Below are 16,923 nucleotides of genomic sequence, written 5' to 3' on the forward strand. Positions count from 1 at the left end.
ATAAACTCAGTGTGAAGCTCTGTATAATCAAATAGGTTCCCCTACATGTCTGTTTAGCAATCGCTGACTGCTGCCCTGCAAGAGAGAGCTAGGCCATAGTGGGCCTGGGAGTCAGGCCAGCAGCAGTCAGCCAGACACAGTGAGCCACCAGGGAGTTTCCAATCACCTCCCTCCCCTCTGCTCTTTTTTTATTAGTTGAGAGCATTCCCTAAAACTGCATCTGCTTCCTCCAGACCCTGGTGATTAGCTTAGATGTGTTTGTAATATTTCCATATAATAAAGCTAACATTTTAGTTGTTTACATCATATAGTTATATCTATACTAATTCCCTAGTTTTTGTTTCAAAGATGTTAATCTTTTGGTGTCAAAATAATGATTGTCTGGTAAAGCTAATCTGCTGTGTCTATACAGGATAATGTTTCAGTGCTGGACGAATCACCTCAAGCACCACAGGAAGTGAAATAATAGTATATCCTGATGGTAATCACTGATGCTTGATTTTTGTCAGTCAGAGCAGCTTGTCTTTCCTGTTCAGCCCTATAGGAGTCACAACACTACTATATAGTAAAACCATAAAGGTGGGGTTTCACTCAAAAACTTATCTTGGTGCATCGTTTGAAGTAACTTGAAATACTGGGATGTTTTAAGTTCACTATGCAGTAATATAATTCTCCTCCCTCTTTTTCTTTGCAAGGTTTACATCATCAAAGTGTCCTGGAGTGATGGCAGTACAGAAACTATTTACAGGCGCTACAGCAAGTTCTTTGACCTCCAGGTGGGTGTTTAGTGTGTTAGTATGTGCATGTGTTACTACACTGACCTGTATGACTGGATTGAAAATCCTAAAATAAATGTTTGTTGAAAAAGTGTTAAACATGCAAATCCAAATAGACTGCTTTTATTCAAAAAAAGTTTTATTTTTAATGCACATTTATATAGCACTCTTCATACACCTGCCAATTAAAAAAGGAACATTAAAATAACAATAACCTCTTTGGAAAAAAACTGCATGAAAAGAAAATTGTGAAAATGTAATATTTTACATCTTCCACTGAGATCAGATAAATAATTCACTAGTCTGAGTTTCTGATCAAAAGCTGCAGCAAGCAGTAATATTTTCAGCCCTTGTTGATAGTAGGAACAGTTTTGGCACATCTTATGGTTTCATGAAATTTGTTCGAAATGCTGACTACCTTAGTTTAGTTCTGGTCTTGGAAAAACTAAGTAAGCTTTAAAGACTTGTGGAGTAGCTCATACTGAGCCAGTAACTCAGAAACGTGTTTTGGCCCCTGTCCCTTTAGTAGTTTTAGTATGTCGTGGAAAAAATACTATCATTCATATAACATGACTAGCAGATGTGACCTTAATGTAATTTTTCCATCACAAGTACCAAAAACAACATTTTAAGGCCCATCCTTTTACAAAGGATGAGTTATTTACAGCTGCTATGGTTTCCATTTTTGTATAGCTACTGTATATTAGCACTCTCTTTGTTCCACTAGTGTTGGCTCATGGTAAAAAGGCAGACTTATACAGAATATTTTATCAATATATGGACTTCAGACTGAGGGCTACACAATGTCACCTTTGCAATATCATCTACAGATTAATAACATTGATAGGACAGATGTAGTTTTCTCTACATACCAAAAGGACATTCAGCTTGCTGGGTGGGGTGTCTCTGCCCACCTGTGACCCAGATGATGGTGCCCAAGATGTTAGATGTCACAGAAAGTGCTAAAAGCTATATCACTCCAATGGTCCAGTATCATGCATTCTTTTACTGTAGTATTTACTGAAGGCAATTTTAAAGAAGCTCTTTTTGGAGAGAATAGACAACTGTGTGGAGTAGAGGAACCTGTCTTGCATCCCAGAGCCCTGATCGCAGCTTCATAGGGACGTTTGGGCTTCTAGTCCAACATCAGTATCTGTTGTCCTGGATTAATGGTTAAATATTCCCATAAACACACATATTGATGTTTTAGACTTTTTTTTCCAGAAGAGCTGAAGCTGTTGTAAGTGCACTGTCATATGCATTAATAATGGAATCTCATTAAAGTCAATATATTTATAATGGAAAATGACCCAATACACTTGGCAACATTTGACCTTCTGTATCATAGAAGCAGCGTCTGCATTACTCCATCCACATAACACTGGTAATTAAACTGTGTGAGGACTCTGAAAATGTCCCATTGAAGTTAACAGAAGACACTGATGAATGGAACAACCGCACTGATGACCACAGAAATGTCTGAAGTCATTCAAGCACCATACTATTGCCAGTGTGTCTCTTGAACAAGGAGGAAATCTCATTAGTGTCATAGTTTCCTTTCTTCTTTTGAAGGTTATGGATCTTTGGGTGCTGGCTGCATCAAAGCTTTGAGAGCACTGACTACAAGATACCCAGCAAAGAACTTTTAATGAGCATACAGTCAATTTAAGCAAAGTGCATGGTGAACTCTAACTGAATTCAATTCTTATAATTTCATTAAAATAGTTAAAGCATGAGGAGTGAAATAAAGTCATATAATGCATCATCAAAGCTTCCCCGAAGCAGCTAATGCAATGTTAAGCAAAAGACGGTATTTCATTACTAATAGCATTCAATTGAGCCTGGAAATGTGCGATCACCTTTCTGTCTGTGAGATGTAGTAATATTGTCCTTTTAGTTATAAACAAGCTAACAGTGATATTAACTTGGTGAACAGAAGCAGGATGAAAACAATGATTTATTACTTCTATTTCTCTGGGTGATAAACAGCACAAATAATCATTTCACATTTGCTTCTCAAAGTATTAGACTCTCTGGTTATGATAATTATAACTGATTTAGAGTTAGTTCCGGTTTAAAGTGAGGTAGTGTAAAGTTATTGGTAACATTTTCCCTAACTGAAAGAGAAAGATGTCATATCACTGTAAGCTTGTTAAACAAGCACCTACATTGAACTTACCCTTTAATTGGACAGGGTGTTTTTACAAGCAGAATTATTTCCAAACAGTGAACTCTGTTTTGCTTGAAACGTGAGAAAGAGCATGACTGCATTATTTCAGCCAGCAGACCATCAGTGCTCAGCAACATGTGGGGAAGGGGTAACACTGCACAACCCTTTTCAAATAGGAGATAATCCGGCACTGTCTTTAGCATGATCTCTGCCATCTCATTAAATTGACTTTAAACAGTTTGCTACTTTTTAAAACTGTAAAATAACATCATAATGGTAACCAGCCCTGCTGAAGTGCGATACTTTTTACTTTTACTTCCTGCTTTACATTTCTCCTAATCCAAATATCTTTGAAGACCTTTCTCTCCAAAGGCTCAGTATTTGATTATATAACTTTTACAACATTGGAGAAAGTCAGGCAATACAAATTCTGTCCAAATGACCTGCTATAATCGCATTGAGAAGTCCTACATCACTGTATTGCCAAATGAGGAAAAATCAAGTTCACTTTAATGAAAATCAGACCACTCTTGCTTGATATAAATACCAAGCTTGGAAACTGTTTTTTTAAAATTATCAACTGAAAACACATTCAGTCCTTTAGATATCTGTTGGTGCAGTCATGACACACCATACAATACAGTCTGCAACTCCAGTCCTCGAGTGCCACTGTCCTCCAAAACCAAACGAATGGTTAACAACCAGGCATCACTTCAAATCTTGATGATATGCCAGGGAGGTAATAAAACCTTTGGATTGTAGTTTGTTGGAGCAGGGATGCATCCAAAAGTTGAATTACAGTGGAACTCAAGGACTGGATTTACAGACCTCTGTGATAGTTTAAAATATTATTTATTTGTTTTGGTTGGTAGCTGTTGAAGCTAATATAAAGCAAAAATATAATCTCATCAGGGAAGCAGCACTCGTTAACTCGGTCCTCATTTTTATTTACAAGATTACTTTTTAATAGCATAATGCATTTATTTCTTCATCATGTTTCCAGTTATGATTAATATGCCACTACCACTGTCAGAGAATGTGATGATCATGTCTGACTTATTTTCAGTTGGGACTTTCCCATGTGACCTCACCTCCTCCCTGCTATTCTGCTTCCTGTTGTGTTGGCAAGTCTGTGGTTGGGCAGAGTACTCTTTCAAATCAGCTGAGCTGACGTGGACTGACAAAAATACATCACCTTATTAGTTTTGAAATAGTATTCCAGAATTTATGTGAAGTAAAGTAAATTTATTAGTCGGATGCTTTACAGTGTTCACTATGAAGCAGACAAAGACAGAAGGTTGATAACTTCTGACATCAGTCCAGGTGTCTGGCCAACATGGTGATGAAAGGATGACAAATTTAACTCTTCCTGTTAATTGCCACATCATCATTTCCATCCATTTTATATGATTCAGCTTGAGGTTCTCATAACAAAGACAAGATGGGGCGGAGACTGGATGTGTCACTGAATGCATGCAGTCAACTCAGCTGGAACAAACAGCTAATGCTTAAGATAAACCACAACAAAGCATTTTTGTTTTTTATTATTTTTAATAATATGTGTGCTAGTGAGACCACTGACGCACTTAACTTGATTTTTGTGGCTAGAAGTTAATATTAACAGGAAGAGCTTTGGGCCTTTTCATATTTTATTCTGTTATAACTATAAACTTCAATGAATTTAATTGAGAATTTATGTAGTAGACTAATGCAAAGTAGCAAATAATTGTGAAGTGGTATTCCAAAGTGCCTTAACAGAAGGTTGGTGTACTTTTGTTTTTTGAAGAGTTTTACCTCTCATTGAAAAAGCTTCTTCAGGTTCTCGGAACTGAAGAGGCTTTTGTGATCAGGTGTCAAAATGTCTCTACTTAAATCACTGACTGTCATGTCCTGAATGACTAAAATCTATAAGAATGTGGTATGAATTTGTATTTAACTTTCTTTACTCTGATAATGAAATAAAATCCAGCCCAACCCACTGCCTTTTGAACTGATCTAATTAGGAAATAGTCCAACTGTGTCTATTGTATTCTTGGTATGAATTCAGTTGTGTTGCTGTGAAGGCCTCAGAGGATTACAAGAAAACATTGGTGAACAAACTTCACGGAGCCTCACGAAGACAGAGAAACACAACTGACAGATCAGGAATAAAGTTATGGAGAAAACGTTGTGTCCAAAATATTTCCTGATTTTGGACACATTACTGTGTACTGTTCAGTTTTTTAACTGAAAATGTAAAAAATATGGAATGTCTTCAAACCCACTGGGACACGACTATCCACTGGACAGAGAGCACTAGTCAGAGAAGCAGCTAAAAGATCCATTGAATTTACTGCTCAGGCGGGAGAATGTTTTAATGCAACTATTAGTTGTGCACTCTGTTACGACTGGCTCAAGGTCATAACAATACACTCCACAAAATTATCCTTCGTGGAGGAGTGGTGGTAGTGAATGTTGAAATAAAGTCAGTAGAGGTCTTATTTGGAAGTTGCCTCAAGCTACGTAGGAAACAAACATGTGGAACAAGTTGTTCTGGTCAGATGAGACAAAATACTGCCTTACAGGGTTTCCCCCAGTGTATTACAAGCCTGGTGAGCTGCCAGGCTTTACTTGTCCCTCCGCCAGGCTAAGCTTTGCTTGTTTTCATTTTATCTAGCAGGACATTTTAAAAACCAGTAACCACGAACTGCATGCGTCTTTGCTGCGCTCCGCTGCGTACTTCACACAGACTGATTTATAAACGATGCGTTGAACAGAGTGCAAAGCCGGGGAATGCACCAATCACACCAACTGCCTGTGCGTTGGCCGCCTCACCCTGTTGCAGACACCGTTGTCACGCTCGTCTCATGGTCATGCAGAACATAGTTGTTTTGACACGAAACAATGCCTCAAACTGTGCTATATCAAATTCCTGCTCCACCTCTGCTACACTCTAGTCAGGCAGATTTCAGCACGTGGTTGCAGAGTGAACAAATGTTAGAGGGCCAGCCGGTGTTGACAATGATTGGAAAAACTGGTCTCATAAAGTCAGAGCCACCAAAACAAACAGAGTCTGTGGCGCTTATTACAAGCTCAACAGTCACGAATGGAAAATCTTGGTCCCTTCTGGTCCCTTGTAAATTAAATCTTCCTGATTGCCTCTGGATTCCAGCAGAGATGTGAACCGGCTGTAGCTCATCATTTACATTTCCTGTCAACACACTGGGCTGCTGGTGGAACACCTTGCAGGTTTTCTGCAGGAAACCCTGTTTCATGCAAAACAAAGTGGTGAAGGCATCGTCCTCATATGATTCTTTTCTTCAGCAGGGACAGAGAAGCTGATCAGACTTAATGGGAAGCTGCAGTAGAGATGAGACTAAGGCAAAGGTTATTTTTTTAGCAGGACAACCACCTCAAACATAGCTAGAGCTACAGTAGAATGGTTTACATCAAACCGTCTTCTTGTTACAGTTACCCAAAATTCAGAAATGTATATTTAAAAGACAGTTAAGCCAATTGACAGTCTGAGTTGTTTTTTATTATGCAAATGAAAACTGGAAGAGATTGTAGATGTGAAGCTTTTCTTCATCCCCTCATTCAACAGTCTTGCACAACCTTTATTATGCATCTGCCTAAATGCTGATGTAGTGAAAACAGATACAGGCTTGACTAAATTGAGTCCTTTTAAGTGTAAGTTTCTTTCTGAATAAGCAGAAATAAAACCAGTTTAGAAGTTTCCAGGATCCTCTATCTATCATCGTAAGTTAAAACTATAAATACTTCCCTGACCACATGTTGTCTTTCTGTGAGTTGCTGACATATGTTTTGTTATGGTGATTATTTTGGGTTTTGTTTCCTCATATAGGACCAGTAAATGATGATGAATTAAGAGCCACATGAAGTAATTCAAATTTCCTTTTAATTGTAGATACAAAAATCAGAGGTCATTATTATCAAAGTTAGGAGACTTGTGGTTCTTTTACATAATTTGCAGTTAATATCCTTCTATTTTTAGGTAAGTGTAATTACACCATCAGAGGGATTATACTAATAAATAAGCAAGCAGAAAAGCGTATCCAGCAGTGTAATTTGAAAATGTAATTTGTTTAGTCCAGAATAACTTATTGTGTATATGACACTCATGTTTTGAATCTGGCCTCAAAAAGCAAGTCTCATGTCACTGCTGTAATAGGACCAACAAGTCATCCATGGTGCTTTTAGCAGCTGAAGGCGTTCCCATGGAGCATGAATATTTGATGTTGCACGCTTGGCGTAAATGACATTTTGTAGAGATGTTTCTCTCTGACTCCAAATGTTTTTTTTTTCTTTTCCTTTGACTGGCTCTGATTACAGAGTAGATACAAGGTTCAGGGGAGACACTGAGGCTGGAGTGTGTTTGCACTCCCAGCTAAACACATGGGAACAATTACTCTGTGTGGGGCATTGGATCTTCTTTGTCTCTGTCTGGCTGGCTGCCTTTGTTTTTATGGTGGCATTCCTTTTTTTTTTTACCCCTCCAGGGGGTCTTTTGTGGGTTCTAGTGTCCTTTATATGACAGTGGGCTGACAGGAAACAGGGAAGGAGAGGGGGGAAGACATGCGGCAAATGTCGTCGGGTCTGGGAGTCGAACCCGCGACGGCCGCTTCGAGGACTCAAGGCCTCCAAATACGGGTCGCGCTAACCCCTACGCCACGCCCCATGGTGGCATTCCTAAGGTGGTGCTGTGTCACTGACTAAGTGTCTGACTCTTAAGCGGTTTGATGTTTTTCGAGCCAAACATTTTTCCCTCCATACTTTGTCGACATCTTTCTTTTTTCTGACACTATTTTGGTTTTCCAATGCTCTCCATTTATGATGATTAGCCTTAATGTATTTTAATGTTAATAATAACATGCCAGCTTAAGTTAAATACACAGATAAGTTTAATTAGCTCTACTAATACTATTTTAAAAAAGACATATTTTTGTATACTTCTCGATAAATAAATAAATGAAAACTGTTTGTTCTGATTACACACATTTTAGGGTTAGGGAAATAACGGCTTCCAGTGGTCTTGATTTGAGATGAGATGACCTTGAGTTTATTTCATAGAGGCTGTGGTTTAGTATTGTAATTCTGTTTTTGTTGTAGATAGTTAGTAAAATTGGTCTGAAGGATGGAAATCTCAGTTTATCTGGAATTCTGCCCCGACTTTATCAGCAACGTCTCATTAGAGACCACATGCTGTAGGATGGATGTTTGTACAGTGTAAACCTGTTCAAAGCTGATTGTTGCATATCTTTGTTGCACCTAAAAGCAAAAAGCAAAAAAAAAAAAACTTTTCAGATCTGAGATTTTACTACATTGTTTCTGTCCTTTATTGTTCCAGCCTTAAATTATCCAAGTAAGGAATCATATTGAGATTAAAACTTGTCTTTCAGTAATGACCTGGCCAATCAGTCACAGTTTCATTTAAGTTTTATTTGTGCTTTAGAGCTTCATCCAGACTGTATAACAGATGCATATATTCTATGTCTGCCCAATATGATTCAAAACTGAGTACAAAAAACGAAACTAAAGGTACGTAGTTGACTGAGTTTGACAATATCCTCCGTCATTGAAGGGTGTAGAACATAGTTTACTCAATTGCTTTTGTAGTTTTTAGGAAACAGTTTCTAAATAAACTTTCATTATGAACTATTATTAGAAAAACTTTCTTTCTGTATGTAAATAATAATTTGTTTAGCTGAAAAGTGCTTCCTCCTGTGTTTTGGAAATATTTTTATATCTGTGGCTATAAAACCTCTTAAATGATCCAATTTGATGAGACTGTATTGTTATGTCAGAGTCTCTGTTAGAAATCATATTAGGATTCGACATGTACTTCAGTTGTCTGGGCCAAAATAACTATGCTTTTGTTTGTTTTTGAAACTTTGGCTTCATCAAGGTTGCATACAGATATATTTTCTGATAGGCTTTAATTGCTGAATTACAATTTTTTAAGAAATAGAAGAATTAAGAAAAAGAGAAGAGATTTAGAGCAACAAAGAATCACAGCTCATTGGCTTTTTTTCTGAGAAATGATGGAAACAGATATATTCCATTATGTCAGTGGTTCCTGGCTGCTAACAGCACTCAACATATGAAGCTCAGAGGGGAAAGAAACATACCATCTGTTCAGTACATTCCTAATCATTGTCAGATCTGCCCCTATTGGCTAAATTCCCTGTAGGAAGTGCTGATTTATAAAAAATCACTTCCTCACCACCTGCAGCTCCCCTGTTTATTCAGCCTATATGTGTATGTGTGAAAGTAAATACTATATGTGCCAATAACTTTCTAATCATTTTGGGGATTTCAGATGGAATTGCTGGATAAATTCCCTGTGGAGGGAGGCCAGAAGGACCCAAAGCGCAGAATCATTCCATTCTTACCAGGTGAGACTAATAAACGTCAATCTACTTTAAATTTTCACCATTTTATACATAAAATGAAACACATGAATTTGTCTTCTCTGCACAGTTGTCTTTCATCCTTCTTTGATAACTCCATGAGAAATGCAAACATAAATTGCATAACAGTGACTCACTGACAACCTTTAAAGAAAGAATACATAAAGCACACATAAATGTCAGTATAATCCAGAGTAGTTGACAATACTTAGTCCTAAAACTGTCTGAAAGGAATCATAACGCCTTTCCTTTTTAACAATACAAGAAACTGCTGTGTTTTCTGTGTACATGGCCAACTTTTTAAATACTTCTGAAAGTAATACTTCAAGAGAGGGGAAGAGGCCTTATCCATGAGCTCCACCCACATATCCCCCACCACACAGGCAGGGTTGGGTGGTGGGGTGGGGGGATACTTTTTATGTCCATGCAGGTCTGGAAGTCATTGATAGAAGTTGTACTAAGACAGCAGAAATGTAATGTTTGCATGAGGGAAAAATAGAAGAAAAAAAAACAGATTTTCATTCTATGGTTGTCATAAAACAGTCTCTCCTGGATTAAGCTGCCATCTTTTTCTCTTGGTCTTCAGATTGAAATTGGAGATTTTCTCTGGAATTCCTGCCTGCTTCCTCCCATCCCTCCTTGTTTTCTCTCCTTTATTTCACTGACTTCTATACATTCTTATTTCTTCAGCTCTTTTCTCTTTCTAAAGAAGCACAGATCACTCTTGTAGAACTGTTGATGGAAGATTAAGGAGTAATCTGAATTAAGTACACTAAAAACTGGCAGGACAAAATAGTGAAAAAACCTAGTGTTATGGTAAGTGGAGATTCTGAAGAATGTCCCCTGTAATCCTAGATCACATCACACTTTTCTCTCTATGGGGTTCCACGCTAGCATTTGTCTGAACTGCTGATATTTCCTCACAGCTTGGAAAGTTATTTCCTACAGAGCCTGCATGGAGCGAGGTCAGCATTACTAAGCACTGATGTGGTTTTTCCTCTTGATTAAGTTTGTTAAAGTCCTGAAGATGTTTACACTCTTTTGTTATCTCCACATCAGGAAGGAATAAGGTTTTTCTGTCTGTGTGGACTACTTTTCCTGATGTTTTTTTTGTTGTAATAACCAACAACTGTTTGTTCATTATTTTACAAATGAACAAACAGAAATTCCCATCAGGAGGATTAAAACTTGAATATTTGAATATATTTTTAGATGTGCTCCAGTCTATGATTTTGGGGTTCAGATCTGATCCCAACGGCCATCAGAACATAACTTTATCGAAAAGTAATATCTGCTTTTATCTCTTTCTCTTCACTTTGCAGAGACAATGTCACAATGTGCATATACTACACTAATTTGAGAGAAGTGACACCAAAGTTCAATATCTTATTGAACATGATGGTCAGTTTTTTAGTATTTTTTATGAATTAGCACCATTAGTAAAATTAGCATTGCAAGGAGCAATATTAGCTTCTTTGTTTATTATGTTGATATAAATAAATATTCACCCCTTTGTTCAAACTCAGGCTGTCAATATGTCTTATATGTTCCATGGCGTTTGGAGACTGAAAGATTAAAATAATAAAATACCAGGCATTGTTTTTTTATTTTATCGCACACCTCTCATGCTGAGTATAGTTCAAAGTGCTTTGTAGAGAGACAAAGGAACAGATGATGTATTAAAACACCCCAAAAATGCAAACAACAATAGTAAATGTTTAATAATCACCTAAAAACAAATATTAACAGTTAAAAAAATGAAAAGCTAGAGTAGGACAGAAATGAGCCAATAAAGTAACATTCTTCATTGCAGTAAACCTTCCTGTTGTCTGCTAAAGCTCCTTGTTTCTTCTCTGTAGAACTCTGGGATTATTATTACTGTGACAATCCAACATAGTTTTCACCACTTATGTTTGTACAGAACAAATAACTAACACCTGACTTGGACTTTCTTGATTTTAGCTGCAAATTATTGTCATGTCATTCTGTGTATTGTATCAGATTTGGTCCATCTGTATATAGTTAAATATTTTAGAGTTTAATTCCAGAGCCCTAACAGATGATTTCACAGGCAGCACCAGCCAATTGGTCATTGAAACCTACAAAGCTCCCAGTGGAATGTCGTTCTGTTCTCAAGAGCCTATTGATGTTCACTGTTGACATCCTCCAGGATTCAGACAATGCATTTACTGTTTTAGTTTGAACATATTTTCTTCCAGTAAAGATAAAATACAGAAAAATCCTTTTCATCTACTTCTATCTCTGAAGTTGGAGTAAGAGTAACCTTAGATTATGGGCTGGATCAACTTCTGTGGTCCCAAATATCTCACATTCCATAAACTGTTCTTGATGTAGCAAAACACAAGCAGATCTGTATTGAATAATTTGTACCAGTAGTCGGAATGTCTTAGTAGTAGATTAACTGACATTCTTGACCTTCGTCCATTTTTTTTTACTTTGATGTTTAATGGCATAGATGAGATTAGGAACGTAGATTGAGACCTTTGCATTGTGACTCAGCTCTCTCTTCACCACAGCAGATTGGTACATCACTGCAGATGCAGCACCAATCTGCCTATTGTTCTCAAACCCCTGACAATCCAGGTGAACTTTCCTTGATGTCCACGCAGTATTACTGAGTCGTGTCAACCAACACAACCCAGCAACATACAGAGGCTTAAGAAACTTTGGGCGACAGACACTGAAAAGCTTTGCAGTTGAAAATATTTCTGGCACACCAAGGCAGTAGAGCTGCTAATAGATACTATAAGAAATGTTCCAATTCTAGAAATGTTGAGGTGCACCAGCTGGTGGTTCCTTAATAAGAATGTGTCGTAAAATGAGAACTATTTCTACATTCCTTGAGTTTGGCCTAGTCCAAAACATAAGACACTCCAGGCCTTTTTTGGCTACTACTTGCATATTCTGTCGTTTTTCTCCTGAGTTTTGTGACATTGCAGTAAGTGTCTATTTTTTGTGATCCAGTTATTTGAGGAACCATCTTAGCCTTAAGACACGTTTTATAGAATTGAAACAAAATTCTGGCAAATACTTGGACACTTTTGTCATTTCGCAACGGGTCCCTACTCTGGCTAATCTTTTTTAACACAAAGAATCCACTTTTGTCACATCAAAGCATTAAGCTTCACATCAGGTCCAAATAACAGGATTAGATCTACAGCCGTGCCACTACAAACAGCTTAAACAGATTTTGAGTTATATAAAAGTATTATCAACTGAAAAAAAAAACTCTGTAAAGAGGCATATTATGGCAGCGAGTCTCCTCATTAAGAGATTAGCCGGAGGCACAGCTCTTTGGGTAAAAGGTAAGCAACAGTGGACCTCTCTGTGTTGGTCTCACTGTAAGTCTTTTCTCTTCAAACTTCAGTCTTCTGATGGAAACAACAGTTTTTTTTAATACCTTTGGTCACTGCTGGCACACAGATTAGACCATAAAGTCTACCCTGTCTCTCAGCCATGGCTCCAGGGCCGTGGCTGCTGCTCCTCCCTCCCTAACAAGCTCTTTTCATCGTTTGCATCCACATGCTGCCTCGCATACAAAGTGAGCAGTGTTGAGTCAGTGCTTCTCTCATGACCCCACAGAGCTTTGGAAAACCTTCAAGAACGTTCTGTTTTAAGAAGGATGATGGGAGGAATGAAAATGAAAAGAAGAAGCAGAAATATTCATCTGAGAAATGACTTTCAAACCTCTTTCAGCTTTTGAAAGCTTCCATCACTTTTAATTCTTTTTGCAACTTTCATTCTTTTCTGTACTTAAGCATGTAGGTAGGCATTTTTTGTTTTTCTTGATCTTATAAGATAAACGCTTTTAAACATATTGTGTTTCTCTTACTTGCATCTCTACACATCTGTGTACATGGCTTTGTTGGCGGCTCAACTCATTCATCAAAAAATAATCACCCTTGAGTGAAACAGAGTAATTATGCAAGAATGTTTGTCATAGTCCAATAGAGTCAGTGGCAGAAGGAGACATTTTCCCATACATGGTTTATAATAATAATAATAATATTTTTTTTTTTTTAAAACCAAGAACAGGAGATAAAGTAATTTCATGATTATAAACATGATTATAAATTTCATCCAAAACGGCATCCTACGTTTTTATACGAGCAGTTAACAAAGGTATTTGCACAAACATATATTTTATTTACATAATTAAATATTTAAACAATCATTTATAGCCTGTGTCTTTGAAATTACACACTGTAGACTAAAACAGCCACTTTCAACTTATGGACTTTATTTGGCCAGCATTCTTCTTTTACATAGCCATTTAAAAAAAAAAGAAATATATATATAACATTCCAGAAAATATGGATTACAAATACAGTGGACCCTCAGGTTGAGGACAAAAACTGTCTTATAGTAACTGCTTATTACAAGATCAATAGGGTATAGAAAATGTTATGGAAGTTTATGTATGAAATGTTTTTACTACAGTAATAGCTTACTTGTCAGTTTGGAAATAAAAACACTAAGCTCCTGCTTTGCAAAATGGAAAACAACATATGCATATAGTAATTACTCAACCAAGACAGCATAGAGATGGTAAGAAGCAAATATCTTACAGAGCAGATATATACTAATGGCAATACAAAGTAAAAAAAGAAAAAAGTATCGACTTAATTATAAAACTAATCAATTAAATGGATAAAATGATGCAACAGATTCAACTTAAATACAATAATTGTGACTCAACATGTTCGTCTTGGAGTAGCTTTACAAATGCTGCTGCTGGAACAAAACGCAGTTTAAAAACGGGGTTTCTTAATGGGGCCATCAAACTCCTCGCGGACGCGAGGAGTTTTTGTCAAGAGAAAGAAACAGGCAGGTGTTTGAGCAGTTCATAGTTGGTTGGTGGAAACAATCAAAGCGTTAAAGGTGATGTCTCCTCTGGGATTTGCTTTTGTTCACGTTTTCACCAACATTTAGCCAAGAGAAAAATTATTTCCTATTCTTGTGGTGTGTAATTATCAGAACCATTTCCATTCTTACTTTCACCTTTGTAGAACATTATTGACTTAATCTACTTTTTCTCTACGCTTCTTAAAACTTTTACTTGTTATGGTTATAGTGACCTGGTGTATCAGTGTTGTTCATGTGTGGCATAAGATTAAAAACTTGGGAAGAAAAACATGACCTTTCTTACAGACATAAATTCTCCTGAAACAATTTGTTCATGTCTCGCAAAGGCCAGCTTTCCTCTCGGCTCCTTACTCATCTCATTGTGATGTCAGACCTATTGATGCAGTGACTGGATTGCTTCTGCATGCTAATTCACCTGTCATGATTTGCAGAAGCCTCTGTGCCTTTGCTTTGTTTCTGCTTAGTCATCCTTTATTGTCTTTTCAGAAGAGCATCAACTCTTACTTTTATTATTATCTATTTACTTTTGAGGTCTAATATTCCCAATCTCAAACCAAGTGTTGAATAAATATACACAATTTTCATTCTACTTAAAGGTATTGAAGTTTCTTTATCTTTTTTTCTCTTTCTTTAGGAAAGATCTTGTTTAGGAGAAGCCATATCAGAGATGTGGCCATGAAGAGACTAAGGCCCATCAACGAGTACTGCAGGGTGAGTTTGATGATTAATACAACTTCTGATTTCTTATTGTTCAGTTTTCTTGAATTAAAATTACAACAAAAGATTGTCAAGAACAGTGGCATCAATGTATGGGTGGATAATAGAAAATGTTTTCTTTTTTCTCCTGTGAACTAGAGATAACAATATATTGAATCACAACATCATTGCAATATCAATGTGTGCAATAATACAATCTTAAAGAACTGCTTACATACAATACTTAATATTGCAATTCATGCACAACTTTGAATGCCAGTGATACAAATATAGTTGACCTGCTTAAAAGGAGTTGCAGGAAAATTGTAATGACAGAATGAGTCAGAAAATGGGATACAATTATGATAGAGATCATCCTTACAATATTCAGCAAATCATTGTAAACATGTACTGCAGTTTTTCCAACTGTTCTCCTTTGCCAAAAGAAAATTTTCTTTGTAAAATTAGAATTTAACTGCAGTAACGAGGACATAAGGAAATGTGGTTATTGTTTTTTTATTACCAGACATCTTCTCAGAATTTCTCAGTGTTCAAGCTTGAGCCTTGCTTTTTCAGCTGTAGTGAACATGTAGGTTGCGGTGGCTACTATAAGCAAAACTGAGGTAGAGACAAAAAAACCTCCTGTTGCTGAGCTTGCTCCAGTCAGCATATGCACAACACGCTTACTTAAACCTTTTCTTTTGGATTCTGTCTGCTTGTTGTAATGCTACAAATCCCCTGAAAGGAGAAATAACCTTTAAACTTGTCTTTTATTTACTGTTTATTGTATGTCTACCTTAAAACAAAATTAAAAACAATCTCCTGCCTTTTCTATTAAGCATACCTTGATGTTTCCACTCTACAAATTAGTCTCTAATATTCAACTGTTAAACAACTTTACCCAGAGTAAAAGCAGCAAATCGTAGGACCCCTGAGGTGAAGCGACTTTTATGTATGATAAACAAAGAGGAGGGCTGGAGGCGCTCCTTAGTCAAGCAGTGTTAAAGGAATGCACAGTGGGTGTAGGCTACATCTTTAACCACTTATGACAAGAATAAGCGTTTGGGGGAGGAATGCATAAAGTTGTTGGTTCTTGTCTTTGGGTGGGGATGTTTTGTAGAAACAACTGAGCCAATTTTACATTACTTTTTTCTGTCTAAGGCATTAGATTTAACCTTTGAGAGATTTGCTATGTTTTTTTTGAAAACAGCATATATATATATATATATATATATATATATATATATATATATATATATATATATATATATATATATATATATATATATATTACAAGCTTTTGAGGTTAGCTCTAACAGGGGGACAAGGTGAAACTCAGGGTTTTCCTGAAACAGCAAAGTCAGCCCTGGTTTTACAGCTGATGCTTCATTCTGACTCATGTGGAATTTCCCGAACTGGGCAGCTTTATGTTTTTATTCAGGTCATGAAACGGTTATGGATGAAAGCATGAGGGGGAAAGAAAATCATGGAGTCAGGGACTGGTTTGCCTAAAATCATTTGTCAGAATAAACAATAATGTGCATAACCTGCAGTTTTCAACATGCTTGCTAAAGAAATTCCTGGCTCAACATTTTAGATCCAGTTATTCTGAAATCATGTAGAGTGTCGTCCAAAAGTGTTCATTTCTCAATAATTTTTTCTCTTTTTTGCATTAAGATTACTAGAGTGTATTGATATTCTATGTAGTACCTCAGCACAAAATGGTGCATGATTGGCAGAATTTTCTAGACCTAGAATTTTAACATTTGGTTATTGAGAAAGGAAACACACTTAAATTTGATTTAATGGCTTCAAAAATTATTTTAAAATGTTTAACATTTAAATTCAAGATTTAAAGGAGTTGACAAATTTACTTTGTAAAAGTACAAACAGCAATCTTTATAGTTGTTATGTTATCATAGCTACAATCTGATGCTATGAGTTTAATCTTTGTTTGTTCACAAATAAATCAATCAATCAATCA

General features: G+C 36.6%; 1 protein-coding gene across 4 annotated transcripts in view; it reads left to right on the top strand.

The window, feature by feature from the left end:
* The window catches only part of sh3pxd2b (SH3 and PX domains 2B), a 36,876-nt gene that overhangs the window by 2,234 nt on the left and 17,719 nt on the right, over positions 1 to 16,923 (top strand). For all 4 annotated transcript variants that reach the window (XM_014472419.2, XM_023342233.1, XM_023342232.1 and 1 more), the window contains exons 2-4: positions 696 to 776; positions 9,266 to 9,341; positions 14,878 to 14,954. In XM_014472419.2, coding sequence (XP_014327905.1) covers positions 696 to 776; positions 9,266 to 9,341; positions 14,878 to 14,954 — 234 coding nt within the window. The remainder of the gene's footprint in view (positions 1 to 695; positions 777 to 9,265; positions 9,342 to 14,877; positions 14,955 to 16,923) is intronic.

Source organism: Xiphophorus maculatus, chromosome 11, assembly GCF_002775205.1.
Source record: "Xiphophorus maculatus strain JP 163 A chromosome 11, X_maculatus-5.0-male, whole genome shotgun sequence".
Lineage (NCBI taxonomy): Eukaryota > Metazoa > Chordata > Actinopteri > Cyprinodontiformes > Poeciliidae > Xiphophorus > Xiphophorus maculatus.